At 38.1% G+C, this 19,418-nt stretch overlaps 2 protein-coding genes and 1 long non-coding RNA gene across 4 annotated transcripts; 1 reads left to right on the top strand and 2 right to left on the bottom strand.

The window, feature by feature from the left end:
- The first annotated feature begins 72 nt into the window (after nucleotides 1–72).
- LOC106709933 lies at nucleotides 73–11,531 on the top strand. Of its 2 annotated transcripts, XM_045678319.1 has the most exons (8): nucleotides 73–165; nucleotides 8,749–8,886; nucleotides 9,124–9,231; nucleotides 9,931–10,086; nucleotides 10,277–10,440; nucleotides 10,523–10,562; nucleotides 10,617–10,910; nucleotides 10,998–11,531. In XM_045678319.1, exons 1-8 carry the CDS (start codon nucleotides 133–135, stop codon nucleotides 11,118–11,120), a joined length of 1,056 nt encoding a protein of 351 aa, XP_045534275.1. In that variant the 5' UTR covers nucleotides 73–132; the 3' UTR covers nucleotides 11,121–11,531. The 2 variants fall into 2 exon arrangements, with proteins under 2 accessions (XP_045534275.1, XP_014357343.2); XM_014501857.2 differs by having other exon boundaries at nucleotides 10,523–10,910.
- A 174-nt stretch (nucleotides 11,532–11,705) lies between these two features.
- LOC106709803 lies at nucleotides 11,706–12,938 on the bottom strand. Its single transcript, XM_014501687.2, has 2 exons — nucleotides 12,560–12,938; nucleotides 11,706–12,195 (listed from the first exon to the last, which is right to left on the bottom strand). The coding sequence occupies exons 1-2, from the start codon at nucleotides 12,733–12,735 to the stop codon at nucleotides 11,706–11,708; spliced, it is 666 nt and encodes a 221-aa protein (XP_014357173.2). The 5' UTR covers nucleotides 12,736–12,938.
- A 2,676-nt stretch (nucleotides 12,939–15,614) lies between these two features.
- LOC123721103 lies at nucleotides 15,615–16,179 on the bottom strand. Its single transcript, XR_006756146.1, has 3 exons — nucleotides 16,144–16,179; nucleotides 15,769–15,845; nucleotides 15,615–15,695 (listed from the first exon to the last, which is right to left on the bottom strand). It is a non-coding gene; the product is annotated as an uncharacterized LOC123721103 (long non-coding RNA).
- Between the last annotated feature and the right edge of the window lie 3,239 nt (nucleotides 16,180–19,418).

Raw genomic sequence — 19,418 nt, 5'->3', positions numbered from 1 at the left:
CGTGCGGGGCGGGGGCGGGGCGGTGTACGGTGACGTCATCGCCGACGGAGGCTGTATATAGCCGAGCGCGCGCATCGCTCCGCTAAGATAATATCTTGCGGGAGTAGAGACGCGTGCTACTGACACACAGATATGTTACGACTCGCGACTTTGTTTGCGGCGGCGGTGAGTACCATCTCACATATTTTAAGGGATTTTATATGCACAACTACATCTAAAAATCGCTCTTAGCTCTTATTTGAACAATTGCTTCTTTCATAACAAAACATCATCAGGTTTTTTAAATAAAATTTCAATGATATATTAACAAGTTATAAACTTGATCACATTAATCATAATGAAATTGGTCAGTAATAATAATGTGAGTTTATTAAGATTTCTTTGGGGGAGTGAAGCTGCTGATTTTAGAGATCGAAAGATAGAAAATAAAACGTTTTTTATATATTAAACTTGTAATGTCATAACTGACTAAATTATTGTGTGACATGAGGAACGATGATAGTGTGAAATAATACGTTTAAAAAACATAAAAGAGCTTCATAAGTGTGACGACGTCAGTATTGTATTTAAATAATATAACAATGTAATTATAAAAGTAATTACGTCGTGATCAAAATCCGCGCTCCGTCTTAATTACTGCTCATTACATTTTTGTCCTGTTTTTTTCATGTTAAGCAGCTTAACTTTAATTAAATCAAGTAATCAAGTTATGCTGAAGTATAAACATGTCGCGTTTCGATCTGCTGCGTCCGTTGGTAGGTCCCTCGCACTACGCACTACCGACTGGGGGAAGGACAGACGTACATACATAATTATATTTTTATATATGTAGAAATATTTTAATATGTCATATATAACACTCTGGTATGTTGTTAGCCTTACAAAATATGACTCTGAGTTGGAAGCAGAGTGATGGCGCGCGGCGGGCGGCGCGGCGGGCGGGTATTAGTCAAGGTAGTTTCCGTTTTGAGAATTTTTTAATAAGAAAACTTGCTAAATTTGAGAGTGTCGCAACAATTGACTCACCAGTTGGAGATACAGAAAAAATATCGTTATCCTGTAGACCGCAAAATGACTAAAACATACGAACAAACATCATACCAGTAAAAATTTTCAAGCAGTGTATTGAAGCCAGCAACAAAACTTAGAATAAGTGACATTCCAATCCGCGTGCATTAGAACGCTTGGATTGGTCGTGTAGTTAAATTAATTTATTGACTTATAATTTTATCCTCAAAGTATTTGTATTGTTCAAAGAAAATTCGCGTGAATCAGAGGAGTCAGATGTAAATTAGGCGATTTGCGGTCAGATGTCAGATAAGTTGGGAGACATTCGATACGACGCGACGGCGATGCAGAGGGTCCGAGAAGCGCGACAGTGTGACCTGTTTGATGCGCCTTACATTATACGAATATCATTCAAGGAATAAAACTCAATTATAGCTTACCTGGTGTCTTTCTTGCAATAATTTAAATTTACGTAGTTTAATTACCTATCTCTAGTCTATATCGACTTCATTAGCCATCTTTTCTTTGTGCTAAGCCGTAAAATATCAATTACAAAGATTTTACAAACATTCGGTGCTTTTTCATTAAATTCTCATTTACACGTCTCGATAAATATGCTTAATAATAATTAAATAAAATAAGTACTAGGAATCATGTTTGCACCTATATTTGATCACTCCTCTATAACTTGTTACTTGTTCGATTTACTTGATTCCTTTCCTATACTATACTTGATTCCTTTACGACAACTTTATGTTGCTATGTCTATAATTAATTTCGTATTTATAATTTGTCTCTGTTCAAGATGTAACAGGTTCAATGATCACATTTAATGATAACATGATAGCCTGTATCTAAGCGCGCAGATCTAAACGGATTTTTTTATGTTTTACAATTTGTATGTAATTTATTTATATTTATTAAATACTAGCTGTCGCCCGCGATTCCGGCCGCGCGGAATTAAAAGAAACTTAATAAGTAGCCTATGTGTTCTTCCAGACTATGTTCTACATGTGTGCCAAATTTCATCAAAATCAAATCAAAAATCAAAATCAAGAACTGTTGAGCAGTTCCGGAGATGCCTTCTAACAAACATCCATCTAAACTTTCGCGTTCATAATATTAGTAAGACTAGCTGTTGCCTACGGCTTAGCGCGTGTTTTTAAAAAGGTAAAGGTGAAGACAATTCCAAAAATTAATAGCCTTTGTAATTCAAGGTCGTTTCTACGAAATTGACCGACTAAAAATTCATTTCTCTTTCATTATATTCGTACATAGAGCGATCACTTTTCCATTTGTTAACCAGTTGTTGTGCGCATTGTATCATAAAGTATAATTAAATATTACATACATTATATATGAAACATGTACACTGCGGGACGGTTAAAATGATGTTGAGGCGCTGTGCTACGAGGTAAGCCGTTTTACTCTCGTTATTCAAAAACGTGAAAGATTAAAATATGTTAATAATCAAAAGCGACGAACTTTACTCGAAAACAAATATTAATGAGCCCCAGAGCCGGCGTTACCTCATCACTAATTATAGTATGATCAACATTATGAGTCGCTTCTACGAATATGTTTTTTTTAATAAATCAATAAACGTACCTTCTAAAATCCGCATAAAATCAAATCACTTTAAATTTACTATAATTTGTTCCACAGTAACATATTTGTGTTAATTTTGTAGTTGACAGCTTGACGTATTTCACTATAATATTGTCATCTGTCCAAATATCCGTGGAGGTCGCCATCTCATAGACAAAATTGGGTTTTTCCTCCAAGGTTGCGTAGCCCGATAGCTCTGAGCTATCTCATTGGAAGGAAAGGATAAATCAATTAACTTTAGGTGTAAAGTCTGTAAAAGATGAAGTCTTGTTAAAGATACCGAAACTATATCTGATGTGCATCGTCTGAGCTCCTGCCTTATGTTTGTTGGTTTTTTTGAGAAAATTTTTAATTTTATTCATTTGCTGTCTTTTGACACATTAGTAGTAGTTTTAGGACAATAGATAAAGCTTAAAATCGAAGTTAAGTAATATTAGTTATTATCAATACTATCCAAGTTTAAGGATTTTGTCGCGTTTAAGATAGTGAGATTTAAAACAAAAGTATGATCACAAGTTATTTAAAGAATAAAGCAAGCTATTGTTCGCTCATCAAAAAGAATTAAAACGACGATGAATTAAAAAACAACAGCTAGTTATGTTTACCATTCCTTGTGGAAGCACATCCTGTTTGACAACGTTTTACTCGAGTGCAGAAGATGAGGCATCTTTACGGTGGAATTTTTTAGTTTTGTGAGCGTAACACACAGGTGTTGTTATTTACGAACAACTGTTGGACAACAACAAGACGAAGTTTCTCGGGCCTCAGTCACGTGTAATTACAACGTTTTAGTTAGTAATTGTTACTAAATATAACTATGACGCATCAGTGTTTGTTGAACAATTTTGAAAAAAAATATTAATATTTTTTTTTATAATTGTTCAGACTGACGCCTGCTCAATATTGCGTCGGGGCACAGTGACGCGAAAATTGCCGTCGCCCGCATCAGGCGCTTGGGCATTTTTTAATACAAATCGGTCGCGGGTGTGCCACTTGTCCCGAGATCACCGTAACGTTCACATGTATTTTTTCAATTATATTATTTTAAAGTATCCGGTTGTTTAACTTAAGGCACCATTCTATTTACTAAAGATAGAACAATAATTGAATGTTTTTTTTTGTCTGTAATACATTGATTGAACAGTTTAAACTTTACCTTTTAACTTATTTGCGATTATTTTATTGTTAAAAATAAAATATAATTTTAAATTTTATGACTGTTCTAAATATTTTATTGCATTATAATAAACTGAAAATATGATTTTACATATAAATACGAGTACAGTTTATGATCTCTGGTCGGAGAAGTAAATCTCTTCGCAGGTGCGTTTTATTATAATTAATATTTAAATTTTTAACGACTGTCAATATAATTGAAGTGTTTCTTCATCTATAGTAAAAAGTAAAGGACGTGACACCACATTAGCAGCAGCTAAATGTGTTAAATGTTCAAACCTAAGAATCACATCGACAATGTTTGATGAGGAACCTTCGAAAAAATAATAAATTCCGCATGGATTCCAAAAAACAGCTAAAAAATAAAAAAATATATAATGACATTATTTATCTCGTCTATATTCATCTTTGTGGAAGAGCAAGGTCACGAATACATGTAATAAATATCAAATTAATATTTTTACAGTATACAATTACATTGCAATCAATCAAAATTAGATTTTTTGTCTTTTTATGATTTAAAAGTGATACATCAGTAATTTAAACTTTGATCCACGTTATAATAATAATAATTTTTAACTGCGTTACTTGGAGTTGGAGAATTCTAACTTGTGAATATTTGAAGCGGCTCTAGAACATGATCGTAACTCAATGTTGACTCAGGGGCGGTGGCGAGGCTCAGCAAATTAATTTGTTTATTTATGTGGTACTTAATTATCTGAGCTCGATTCATACCACAATCGTAGTAAGCCATAGGCTGGTTTTACAGTCACGCGTTTTGGCAGCGCCGTCGGAGCGCGCGCGCTCGGTTATGTATTGGGGTATTAGTAGCGTTTCAAATTCGCGCGCTTGAGCAGCGCCGTTCGTTGAACGCGTCCTATTCGCGCGGCGCGGTCGAAGCGAAGCTGTCCAACAGCGCGCTGTCCAACGGCGCGTCTAGCGGCGTGACTGTAAAACCAGCCTTAGGTTCTGAGTTTAATTTATTTTTTACTCCAGTCTGGTTGTTTGAGCGAGTGTTGTGCTAGAAACGAGCCGGCCTAAAAGATGTGAACTTTTGTGCCGTATTTACGGAACGTAGACCGTTGCTCCAACAGGCATGTAGTAATACTAAAAAGCATCAATAATCGATTTAAAAGCAGGCCGCGGTGCGCGACACAATGGGCACTAGATCTAGGCGTAGAAAGGCTTACAGTTGCCGAATTACATTAGCTGCGCCTGCGCACTAGAATTTTGTCATTAGGGCGTGAGCCGCGAGACTCGAGCGAGTCACAGTCAAGGCCGGCGAAGGAATTAGCACATTTCGGGCGCGGCCGCCGAGCTAATATATGCTTAAGGATGAGACACACAGAACGCTAGATTATTTGGTTAAAATAAATAACAAAACAAGTTTAAGTAAACAAGTAATAAAATCTTTTAGTTCAAAATATGCGTCTTAAATTCATACCAATTAATATTTACTACTACTCTCATTCATATTTACATCTCACGGATATTTATTAATAGCCAGTACTGTGTACATACGTTAACTAGGCAAATAACGTGAGTGGAGGGGGGTCACAGTGTCACCGCTACCGTTAAGTCTCATTCTGAACATTTTCGTCATAAAACGTCGAGCTTCGTTTCGTCGTTCTTTCATATTGTGCTCCGTTTACACAATTAATTTAGTTAGTACGTGTAAAGTGTACTGTAATGTACTCACATGTCATACCTACGTACATATTTGTAGTTCATTTACTTTGACTGCGGATTAGTTAAAATGATACATTTTATTAAACTAGTACTATTCATAACATATTCTTGGATGTGTTTGTATCCTTGAAGTAGTGACAGCGCTCCGCACTGTGCCGCGGACAAACAACGCGCAGCTGTGCTGCTGTGCGGTCCGCTGAACTTTATACGAATGCACAAAAACCCAGCAAAACATCGCAAAATCGTGCAATTAGTCAGCTAATATAATCAGAGTCGACCTCAGACTCCGCAGACGAGTCACTCGCTATTATGATATACCGCCAAGTTGTTGGATGACACACATTACGTAACTGTTTACGCTTTTTATGTATAATATGTATTATTTGAAATATACACTTATTAAGATTCACATCCGTTTTCGATTTAACTAAGGAACGTAGTAGAGTAGTGGAACATGTTTGTCTGCGCGGCTGTCCGCCGCGTGCTATGTCGTCGTATTACAAATTTTTTATTATTTGATTCTAAACAAATCCAACAAATCCTCAAAACGTATCTTGCAATAATTTTTAGGCAACTTGTCTTCAAGTAAGGGTTTATCGCTGACATTAAGAAGTTTAAGTCCATTCTAACAATGTGTGAGCACACGCGAGCCCGTCACAGCAGATTTGCGAGATTTAATTATTTGATAAAGCAGCGGACATAATTTAGTTTATCGTTTTGTTGTTATTTTACAGTATCGCTACAAGAGGTGTAGAGTACGTTAGCTTTAAAAGATAAATTCATCTCTCTCTCTCTCTAGGTGCCTCTCCATTAATGGAGGTTGGCCGTCAGCTCAGTAAACTTTTGCCGGTCTTGTGCCAAGCGAAATAAATGTTCAACGCTGGCAATTAAATAAATTTAATTAATTAATTAATAATTAATAAACAAATAAATTCATCGTATAAAGTAAATCTCAAAATAATTGTAGCTATGCTTTGATTACATTTATTTATAATCGATTGATTGATGTTTCGGAAGCGAAATAATATTTTGTATAAATTTAAATTTTAAGTTCATTTTGAGAATAGTGTGAGTAGTTGTGATTGCGGTGTTGACGTCCACGTGACCCAAAACCTCGCAGACATTCCCGCCTCTAAAAAGTGAACAAACAATGACAACTAATGATATGTCAGTTGTTGCTTGTTGCTGTTGTTGCACTCGTCACTCGACAGACATTCGACACATGGATGATAACTAACAACACAACAAATACTCAAGTACATAATAATTTAGACCTTATTATGTATGTTGCGTCATTCGTTATGTAATAAAGGTCGCTTATTTTAAGGAGTACATAATTGAAGTATGTTAAATCATTATCCAGAAGACTCTTATAAGATCATACATGTAATTGCTAAAAAATGTAAAAAAATTATTTACTCGTACTATGTGTCGGAAACAGTTTAGGACGGGACGCGATAGCGTGCAATAATATGTCTAAAATACTCGTATATATACGAGCGCATGTGTTTGATATTTTATGTCACTAAAACCTTTACTGGCGAGTATTCATTTGTTATCAGCTATTAGTATTTAAACTGCTGTTATTATACTCAATAGTTAGTGCCGACATTAATAATGCATATTACTATGGCCGAGGTGACGTTGTGAACACGACAGACGAGCCACACTTAAAGAGATAAAAAAATTAAATGAATAATTTAAGAGCTTTACACAAACAGCAGATTATTGTTTTTTTTTGTTTTGTTTTATTTATTGTTTCTTAATAGTCGTTGATGTCTTTTATACTAAAGTACGGATAGTGAAGACAGCCGACGGATTTTTACTTGTAAATAACTGAAAACCTATTTAGTCATCTTTTGAAATGAGATAAAAATGGGATAAATATTTAAATACTTCACTGGCGTAAGCTTGTTTTTTGTGAAATTAGGTACCTCCTCCGAGCCTGTCCGGTAGAGTAGCGCAGCGGGGTTCACATCGCTGTTCAATATCACATATATGTATAAAATAAATAGTAACGATAGTCAGTAGAACTAAAATTACATTTAACGAGCAACTGTATTAGAAGAGGTGCTGTTTGAATTAGTGGTTATTTAAGCAGATAACAGTAATGTTTTTCTCGGTTAGTACTCTATGACATACAATGTCCCGGACGATGTGACGCGCATGACGTCAGCCGACTGTTGTGACATAAAAAATATGACTTATAGTAGTCATAGTGTCACACAGCTATTGTTGTTTGTAATTTTGTATATGTATATATTGATTTCACAATTATAATAATTTCTACTATATGTTAATGTTTCCATAATATGTTCCACTCGGACGCAGACGTTTTAACCTTTTGTCAAAAACCGGTTCAATTAATAACTTGTTAATGGCGATTTTTAAGCGTTTGGTTTTCCCTTTTATTAATCATTATTAATCATCGATTATTTATAAGTATGACTACAATTCGAACATCGATTATTTTTTTTAATTATCACGATTTGTTTCATTATTTGGTAATGATTAAATGAAGATATGTGTAATAATTGTAGGTGTGTAAAGGCATTGTTTTTAATGTTGTTTACCTCGATATCTTTCTTACAAGTGTTATTGTAGATTTGTCTGTTAATTGTTGTGAATGTGATGAGGAAACAACTCTCCATACTTTACGAGCTGTAACACGACGTTATTCATTCCTCCTCATACACATATTTATGTTTGGAACTCGCTAATTTATTTCGTATTGAATGTTCATTCGTTTACAAAACGACAATAATTCGCAAGGTAAAAAGTCAGACGTCGACTTATTTTTATCTTCCTTATTTACTTTTTATACAACTTTATACATATTTACTTATTACTTTTGTACATATTACAGCAAAACGTTAATTATAATAAGTAAATGAGTAAACATCGCAGTCTCTGATTTACCTTCATATTAATTACCTTCAAAAATTCCAAATTGCATAGTAATATAATGCAGTAGTTGTACGCTATGATAACGAAGTATGTATTTACTTTGGATGTCGATAAGATTTAGCTTGTATTATATAACAGAATGACGTCACTCGGTTAGATAAATAATAATTCAATCACAACAGAAGTCAATAAGTCGCGGTAAGTTTGTAACCGGTCGTGAATGAGTCGCATCTCTAAAACGTAACCCTGACTCCGATGTTTACATCGTTTGTTTAACGGAAATATTTGCTGCGATAATTTAGTAGGTCGTTGTAATTTAATAATATTGAAGACTTAATGTAGTTTGTTTGTTGTGCGCAGGCGGTGGCCGCGGTGAGCGCGCAGCCCGTTTCCAACGTGCTGCAGCTGGACCTGGAGCCCGAGGAGGCGCAGCAGTACATCAACAACCCGCCCTTCGCCGAGCCCGAGTTGGCCGGCCGCACCAACATTCTACCCCTCGTATGTTTACATCACTTATTAATTTTAGATAAATAAATATCACTAACCTGTGTTTTTGCTCGAGTGAACAACAATTTAAACAAAACTATCGTTTGGGAAGATTTGTTATCGAAATCCAAGTTTTTATAGATAAAATTAATTTGCATTTTATTATAGTTTGTGATTAATTAATAACAAGCATAATATGAAGTACTTATTATGATTGTTAAGTAATGTTGTATTGTGTGAACGTTGCAGATCCGTTACGACGACCCGCGGTTCCGCAGCGCGGAGGCGGGCCCCACGCTGGGTCACTACTGGCGCAACGGTGAGGAGATACAGGACCCTGAGAACTACCAGGAGGAGGTGCGCTCTGCTCACACACAACACATTACTTATATATTTCACATCTTGTGTGATGATCCCAGACGAGTGTTGCTACTGCACTACTGTTCTATGACGTAGTGATTTTCTTTTCGCTGGTTTGTCTACTTTTAAAGTAAACATGGCGATCAGCCGATGTCTGATGTGAAACTAAGCAAATTTTTAAATTGAAACATTCGCATGTTTATATAAAATATGAATATCGACATCATGGCTTCCTCGAAAACCTAGCAGCGAAGATATTTAAATCTAATTTCGCCAAGGTCAGGTTTAATTAAAAACTTAGATATAAAATGATTAACGGACAATAAGAAGTTATTAAATATAATTGTCCTTTATTTATTTAAAAATAAAAACTTGTCAGGTTCAATTATTTCAATTATGTTCATAGGTCATCGCAATCCTGTTTCACTTTAGTTTATTTTTTTAATTATATTTTTGAAACCTGTCCCATTTGCTCATGTTTTATTTCGAAGACGCTATTTTCCTTCTCATTTTCTGAAATTTTCTCATATTTTTGTATCGCTGATACTCGTAAACATTTCCTAGGTGACCTAAACCGGTCTAGGAGAGCTACTCAAATGTGGACCTCAAGAGCTGTTTATAAAAGTTCAAAAGTGGTTCGACGCGAAGGCAGTTTACTGTCACTGTGATACTAAAGTGTACGGGGACGTGTGTCAGGTGTACGAGGCGGCGCAGTTCCACGGCCAGAGCGGGCGCGGAGACTACGCGTACGGATATCGCACGCCCGAGTCCGCCAAAGTGGAGGACCGCGCCGGCTCCGGCGACGTGCAGGGCTCATACGTGTACAAGAACAACAACGACCAACTCGTCAAGGTATCGCAGCGAGGGCGCCACTGTCGATACCGCACTTGCGCTCCGGCAAATAGATCGTCTCATTTTCATCATTACCAGCTAATTCTTCCGGCTCATCCTCCGCAGATACTTCCTATTTAGTCTACGCCCTTTCTACAGCTAACTGCGATATTTTAAAAATTATTTTGTGAATATATCGTAATGTCGTCAGGTGCGCTACTGGGCCGACAGCCAGGGCTTCCACCAGGAGGACAACCTGCCCAAGGTTGAGCTGAAGCCGGCGGAGGAGACTCCGGAGGTTCGCGCGGCGCGGCTGGAGCACGAGCGCGCCTGGCAGCTGGCCCGCGCAGCCTCGCTCCTCGCCCCCCTCCCCCAGTACGTCCCCGTAGCGAACTCCCTTCACTCACAGTGCTTACGCGAAGTTTAAACTCTCGTTAACGATTTGTTCGCGTCGCAGAGAGTACCAGCCGGCGGCGTCCGAGCTGCAGGGCGCGGTGGTAGCGGCGCCGGCGCAGTACCCGGTTGTAGCGGCGCCGGCACAGGACCCAGTTGTAGCGGCGCCGGCGCAGTACCCGGTTGTAGCGGCGCGGGCGCAGGACCCGGTTGTAGCGGCGAGGGCGCAGGTCCCGGTTGTAGCGGCGCCGGCACAGAACCCAGTTGTAGCGGCGCCGGCGCAGTACCCAGTTGTAGCGGCGCCGGCACAGAACCCAGTTGTAGCGGCGCCGGCGCAGGACCCGGTTGTGGCGGCGCTGGCGCAGGACCCGCAGACGCGCAAAGGCAAGGCCTACCAGCAGCAGTACTACACCACCACCACCACCACCACCACCGAGGAACCGGAACCCACCGTCAGTTATATTGCCTTCTTTTGACCAAAGACCTAGATAAAGTTATGTAAATGTAACTAATAAACATCTCGTTTTGGTGACCAACAGGGTCCTCCCCGCGGCTTCTTCTACAGCTTCACGTACCCGGTGTCCGTCATAGTGCCGAAGGAGGGCGCGGCCTCCGGCCAGGACCCCGCCAACCTCGCCAACCTCGCCGCCCGGACATCTTAGACTCGCTAATCAACAACATACAAACTAGTAATATATAGTTTGTAATTATTAGAACTATGTTTTCTATGTTTCTATGTTTTTTTTATGTTTTTTTGTGACAATTTCAACTGTCAGTTGTTCGTTCTCCCCAATAATTTTATCGCAGACTCAAATTTACGGGCAAATTGATACCTATTTAGTTTAATTAGTAGATAAGATATGGAAGTGTGATCACTTCGTATGTAAAAGTGCAAGTTCGGCAGAAGCCGGCCGCGAACTCACGGATCAGGGTCGATCGAATTGTAACTGTACTGTTGTACGAATAGGATAGCTCGAGTTGCCATTTTAGTCGCCAGTAGGTTAAGTTAGCCGTTATTAAGATTACCATTCATGTGATTATATTATAACAAATAAATACCAACCATATACCTACATTGTTGTTTAATTCGTCCCACACTTTTAGTTATATTTAGTGATTGTTCTTCAAGCGCACATTACATATCCTAAAGATATGATCTAAGAATACTGAACGAAAGAAATTAAGGATCTGTAATAAATAAAGTATCCGTCAAATAAAATAACATGTGTCAGTTATCGTGTATTAAATCACACTTGTATGGGTAGATGTATGGGTATGAGTTGTGTCAGGGGCAGCAGGAGGAGCTGCGTGCTCCCTGCCGGCAGCGGCCCGGCCTGCTGGACCCTGGTCTGCGCCCCGCCGCCAGCGCCGCCAGCACCGCCACCACCGACCGGCTGCCGGCCGAAGATCGATATGATGCTGGTGATGCCACTGGCTATGCCGTTGTAGGCCCACCCTATGGTATCCGGCACGTTGATCTCTATGGGCAGGAAGGGAATGACGGAGATGACGTCGCCTATGGACAGCCTGGCGCGGCTCGGCAGCAGTACCACCCTTTGCGGTCTCGACTCCTCCTCTTCGGGATCCGCTTCGATAATCACCGAATCCAAATCTTCGTCAACTTTTCCTTTATTAGCGTTTGTTTTTGCGTTGTTTTGTTTCGTTCGTTGGCTGATTGACTTGTCTGTCGTCTTTGTGTGATCGTTTTGAATGAGGATTATTATCGGAGGTATTGATCTGGAAAATGGATAAATAAAATTCCTTTAAATTGCTATAGACAGCTGAGCGGAATTCGCCGATAGCCGAGGTATGTGAACGTTGCGCCCATTAGAGTTAACGACCTAACTGTATTTTTTAAACATCTTCCCTTATACGCTATTTGATAAATATTTCACTATCACCGTTTGTACCTAAAAATTATCAAGCAATAAAGAACTAGTGAATTTCGATTTTTTAGGTATTTATTTATTTTTTGTAGTACAAAAATCACTATAGTATGTTTATAAAATGTTGAGCGGATAAATACAAATATTTAAGCAAATTGTCAGCTGTCACAGATTAGTGACGTCTTCACGCACGCTGTTACATATTCTATACTCACAATTGCGGCGGCCAGGTGTTCCTCTGCAGCGATTCAAGCTGCTGCAGCTGCTGCAGGTCTAGCAGCTGCTGACCTTGTTGGTTCCGATGGCCGGGGAGCAGCAGTAAAGGCGCCGGCGCACACTGAGATGTCAGTACTTGCAGTAATAGCACTGTCACCACAACAGTACAACACATTTTTAGCACTTTGAATTAAATTCTTCAAGAATTTATATACAAGGACTGAAGGATAGCTTTGCTATTCACGTTGTTCGTTGTTTGTGACAAAATGTAAATAGAATTTTTAAAGTTGTATTGTATTGTAGTTGGTCGGTCGCTAGCTGTGCGGCTACTGGTGCGGTGGCGGCGGCGGCGGCGGCGGACTCGGGCCCGCCGTCATTGTCATGCGAGCTGATGCGCCTATCGCGCCCACTGGCCCACTGCACCAGCACCTGACCTTGCCCGCTTTCTTTTTAGGGGTACGTTTTTACTACGTCGCCATAAACGGCTTCTCATTCATCATTACGTTGATATCTTGCGTGATATGAATTCAGTTAATATCAAACTTTCTTCGGTTTAATTCTGTGACATATTTTAGTGTGGGTCTGCCGACGTTGTTATGTTCGTTTGACAATGAATAATTGTTTAATTACTCTCAACAGTCAAAAAAGTAATCCAGACGTTAGTGACCTCTGATAGAATTCTAAACGTAAGAGAAATGATTACAACTCAGGCGCATTTTCGACCGCAAAGATCTCTAATTAAGTTCGTGTAAATGGGGTTACACTGAGCACGCTAGAGAGTGAGCCTTGGATGAGTACGTTCTGGTGTTTACATTTTGTCTCAGGTCGGTAAGACTAAAAATGTCAGGCAAATTGTGACTGAAACACAACAAAGTAGCAACATAATGAAAGGGTCAAGAAAAGCATAAAATGTCCGATCTGTTTATTTCTCTTAGAATTTCTCAGCAGTTAGATAAAAAAATAACTGGTTGCTTTTTTACAATCTTTGTTTTAAAAAACTGGATAATTAAATTCTAAGAATATTATAGCAGTAAAGATGTGACAGGCTCCGACAGTTGTTAATATTCCTGCTCCCGGGAAAAACCGGTGCAAGTAGTGTAGTGTGTAGTAAACGAGGTCTGCTGATATGATCCGACTCGGAAATGAGATGCTTGTTTTACATCAACATTACCTTACTTTGGTTGTTTTCATTTTAAATTGACCTAGTTAGACAGTATTTTTAAGCCAAAATTAGAGTAAAAAAAACATCAACTTCTTACTTTTTAATACGACACCATATGCTCTGTGATGTCACGTGGTTACGTTGACAACAAGGATTTCCAGTGACAACATTGTTGTTTGACGTTAAGGTCTAATCTAAACAGCTACACGTAGTTATACCAATGTTACGACTAAGTTGTTTTAAATAAAATTGTCATAACGACCCGCATTAATTTATTAACCGGCCTCACAATATGAGGAGGTCATCATACGTTTTTATCAACTGTTAATAAATATACCTACGAAGGTACCATTTATTCACATATGAATAAGTATACGAGAAAAATATTATTTATTATTACACAAACATTTTTTAAACAGGTACAGCTCCTAGTGATTTTAACATATCAAACTTGTTTAGGTGTCTTTTGCTATTATGTTTTTTCAGATCAAAAACATGTTCATTCTTTCAGTGTAACAATAAGCGTAGTTTTCTTTAAAGTTTTTTCATAATAGTTTTAGGATATTTTGAAGCAAGCAATGATCCAATTAATGTTAAATTTGACAATTTGACAAAATTACTCTAGATGGCGTTCTTTAGTGTAAAGAAGATATTGTCTTTGGGGCTCAACTGTCAGGAAATAATCTTGTATATTTAATACTAGCTTTTACCCGCGACTCCGTCCGCGCGGAATAAAAAAAAAAAAAAAAAACGGGGTAAACATTATCCTATGTCCTATTCCTGGTTCTAAGCTACCTGCCCACCAATTTTCAGTCAAATCGATTCAGCCGTTCTTGAGTTATAAATGGCGTAACTAACACAACTTTCTTTTATATATATAGATTTACATGTTTTTGAATGTAATGGATGCATAATATTTTTTAAATAACAAATTTATTGCTGTGTAAGTTAGAAAAGCGATCGAATTATCTCTTTAAATAAATCTTTGTTCCGAGTAGCTCAGTATCCTATTTATATGTACGATATGTGATATTATGTGATCATATATCGACACATATCGCTCTTACCGTGGGTTTCTGAGACCAAAATCTTCATTTAAAACATATTGTTATTTCTGTTTTGTCAAAGATAATGACAAGGATGACAATATTATTTGCATAGACATTTTGGTCTCAGAAACCCACGGTTAATTAAACAAATGGTATGATGTACCTAATTGCTTATTCATTAGTAAATTTAAGATAGCAAACAAGCAAGAGGTCGTCTTTCGCTGAATAGAGAAGCGACTGCTGCCTATTGACATCTTGCACAAGTTGACGATGCGCTGCCTACCTTAAATGGAAAGAGGAGAGGACGTACATAAAGAGATATTTCCCCTTCCTATACGTGTTGCCCCCGACGAGTTTAATACCTCTTTCCTGGCCTTATAAGGAAAGGATGGGAAAAGGAAAACGACTGAAATTTGGTCTCCGGCACGCAACTTAACGGACGAAATGCGGATTTCATCCACTTCACGCCTCCCGTTCGGCAAGAAGATAGCATAAAGTTCTCTTAATGTTAACATTATTCAAGATCTGATATCAGAAATGATAACCAAAAAGTCAACATAAAGTTAACATAAAGTTAACATAAAGCTCTCTTATGAGCCATCTAGCGCCATCTTTTAGAGATCATTAAAAAGATATCAGAAAGATAACATTTTCTAGAGATCATAAAGTTAACGTTTTTATGTTAAAATTAAGAGGCTAGTGTAAAATTAAAATCGACATGGTAAATAGGTTTAATTATTGTTTATTTGATAACACAATGAATAATAACGATATGACATACCAATATAAATAATCTTATTATTAAAATTATAAATACTTTTACGGCTCAAGTAATGATATAGGTTTTAAATGTTGGTGGTGGTTGCTGATCCTTTTGGCTCACGTACGTGGCAGGTGGCATTGGTATATTATTTATTCCGCTATCTGAAAATAAAGTGTTTTATTAATAAGGAACAAAATAATTATATATAATTGAACAACTTTATTTGTTACATACCCTCATTATCAGAAGAATTTGACGATATTATCCTCTTTCTACTTTTAGTTTCTTACTTTTACATCTTGTGTTGAATCCTAAAAAAATATCAAATTAGAAATTGAAAATATTCATTAAATTTTAGCGCATTCTAAATTTTATCAGACACTTTTACAAAGACGATGCTGATAAGTTTTTTTTTTATTATGTATGAATGTATGAATTAAATGAACAAAATTGTATACAAATGTTTAAAGTTAGAAATATTTTAAAAAGTAAAATATTTAAACTGCATTTAATTAAAATAGCGACGAGCATCGTCTTACAACAATTTTAAATAATTTAATTAGTTATAAAATATAAAAAAATGTGTTTATAACCTATATTCATACTTACAAGTTTATTTGTTCGGCAATTAAATTCTTGATAACTAACTGAATAATAAGAATCACAAATACTATTAATTATAGTTTCAACCAGTATGTTAAGTCAAAAATATTACGTTTATGTTGTAATAATTGAATAAAAACACTTAGCAATGCCGAACGAATTACGATGCAATTCACGCTTGTCAACAATCACACTTTAATGGATGAGTGAGAGGTCCGTATAGAACAAAATGGCCGCTGTTGTCGCGAAAAGTACTAACAATTCAATTTTTCGTATATTTCAATTTCGAATTATTTTTGAATTGAACACCAAATTTATTTTTGAAAAAGTAACTAGAATTGTTTTTTAAAAATGATTATTAAGGAAATTCAATAAATCTGAAAATTTTTTAAAGTTTTATTAACAAAAAAATATGATCTCGAAAAGTCATCATTTAGTTATCATTGAGATTGCTTTAAAATGACATCGACAAAAAGTTATCGAAAAGACAACATTTTGCTGAGCTCTAAAAGTCAACATGTTTCAGACAACATTATGTCATCTTTCTGACTTTTATGCCGAACGGGCTGTCTTCTGTCTGATCGTGGTATTACAGCAGTCAAGCCGCGTCATTCGTGCAAATAATGTTGTTGCAGCTGACTCTACCACTGTTTAAAGTTGCCATAAGTGGCTAAGTAGTTTAAGTATTAAGTTTTTTCCAAATACGAGATACATAGGGAGGGACTGTTCAGGTTTCACGTGTGATGGTGTCCCGAATTCCTAACTGTTTTCAGCTCTATGCAAATTATTGTACCTTTGAATATCAAGTTTGTTCGGACTAATAGTAAATAAGACAACTTTCAACTTAGACTGGTTATGAAAGCCTAAAGCAAAAAGCAGCTCGTGAAAACTTGAAAGTCATACGTGAAAATTGGTGTTCAACATTTTGAGTACATGTATTTTGATGTGTACCATCTAACACAGGTTTATAAAAATATAGCAGCAAGGTTCAAAAAGCAAATTCAATATTGGAAGGAAATAAGCAGAATTTTAGAACTAATACCTCTTCATCTGATTATAAAAATATGAAAATATTAAAGTAAAAATAAATAATTTATTAAAATTAACTCTATGGCAAGAATAAGTACATTATGATAATAAACATATATCTATAACTATAGACAAACATATAAACTACATTATATCACGAGATTGTGTTCGACGGCGGTCGGAGGAGGTCAGCGGCGAACGCGGTCAGCGGGCTGGCCGTCGTCGACCAGCACGTCAATCTCCACCTCGTAGGTGCCTGGTCTAGTGGCCGAGGGCCGCACCACGACGCCGGGTAGCCGCGACTCCTGTGCCGAGTCCACCTCGTTTTCTGCCGAATTGGCCACTGTAGGCTCTAGGCCGCCGAGCTGCTCCGGGCTATTCCTGACCGACAGAAGGCCTTGCACGCGCTGTACTAGGTACTCGATGACGGGGCCGAACCGAGACACTCCATCGGTCGTGAGGATGGTGCGCTCCGGACTGCCCTCCTTGGGCTTGAGCACGAACATGTTAAAATTAAGCGTGCGTCGCACGGGGCGCGCCACCGCTCGGCTGGCGCACGCCACGGCGAGCAGGAGCAGCAGGGCGCGGGGCGACATGGTACGTGCTGCGCGGTGCCTGGCGGGCGGGCTACGTGCGGAGCGGCAGCGTGCGGCCGGCGCGGCGAATGCGTCGACACTGCGCCCGCTGCGTTTTTGCTCCGCATCTAAGTCGAGATAACGGGTCTTCGGCAAAAAGATAGTAATTGCGCTGCGTTACTACGGCCGCCGGATAATTGCAGCGATCTCTCGACACCTTTCGTTTGGAAAGCACTTCCATCTTTATTTGTGTGAGTCATATCTGCGTCGTGTACCGGCGTAGCGTGACCCGCGGCCGTTGGGGTCACGCGGCGGTTGTGGGAACACAGCGCGGGATCTAACGGATCTCCTCCGACTGGTCTTTATATCGTTATTATTGTATTAACTAGAGACACGCCTGCAACCGAAGCGCTTGCTGCTCTGAAACTCTCTATGAGGTAGTGATAGACTCGTTGTTGATTCAACTATTGGTTTTTAATGATGCATTTAAATGTGTAATTATATTTATAATTATGATAGAGGTGATGCAGGTGTAAAGTGTCAGTAGGCCCTAGGTATATGTGGGCTCTGACAGAAGCTTAGAGGCGCGACGCATATCACGGTGCAAAATGATGCTAGTAAATATACCCCATGTTCAATGCATTATTTCGGTTGCTTTTTCTTTTCCCTGTGTTCAATATCGACAATTAGAGGAGGAAATCGCGACAATAATAGGAAAATACAGGTCATTGTTTTCAGTAATATTCATAATGTTATGCTGGTCTTTGAAACTCTCGTACAACATTAAATACATTTTTGAATATAACGTTTTTTCAATAAAATGACAAACAAAAACACCGTTCTTCCAACAACATAAGCAGGCAGGTCATCGCCGGCTAGTGGTCGATAATCGGATGTTTTAAAAAAAGAAGACAATCATACGCATTGTTTCGAGGTCACCAGTCTCCGGTCGCCCGTCGCTATGGCAGCGGTGTGGTGGCACCACTACCTTGCCAATTGTCTGGAACGAATCGAAACACTCATGTCTTGCTTTCCTGAGCCTCATCCGACTAGACTAATGACCTCATCTTTTGCATACAAATTGAATTTTAAAATTCTATTTTAGTTTAAAAGTAACAGAGTTTAAAAGTAACAGAGATTTGGCTATTAGCTTATAATAATAATTTTGCTTTATAGTAGTAGTAGAAGATAAAGTAAATTTGCAAAATTTGTGACCAGACATGTGACGGTGAATATTACCATATTGATACATATATGAAACGTTGCAAATCCTGCTTACGAAGAAGAAATGAAATGCTAATAAATATAATTATCGGTGCAGGAGTACTACGATTTTCTCCTGTCATGTTTCACTGCGGTTAGCGCAAGGGTCAGACGTTTACAACTCTCTCCTGTCTTACTCTGATAATATACTTGCAGTTCATAAGATTTCCTTTACGTAGTTGTAACAGATTATCAATTAATGTAGTCACTTGTTTATCTCAATGTTAATCAATAGCAATTACTCAGCATGTCTGTTATCCGTAACGTTTATTTAGTATCACCTATTTACCCTTTCGCGGTAACTCATAAATCTTTTAATTTGCAGATTATAACAAACTAGTAATTGCTAGCAACATTCCTAAGCTTGCGGTTGGTGGTGTTGCAGCGATGTCTATGTTGCGACGATTAAAGTCC

This window comes from Papilio machaon, chromosome 6 (assembly GCF_912999745.1).
Source record: "Papilio machaon chromosome 6, ilPapMach1.1, whole genome shotgun sequence".
In the NCBI taxonomy this organism is placed as follows: domain Eukaryota; kingdom Metazoa; phylum Arthropoda; class Insecta; order Lepidoptera; family Papilionidae; genus Papilio; species Papilio machaon.
Note: the sequence above shows the minus strand (reverse complement) of the source record. Positions and strands in the feature narration are given on the sequence as shown.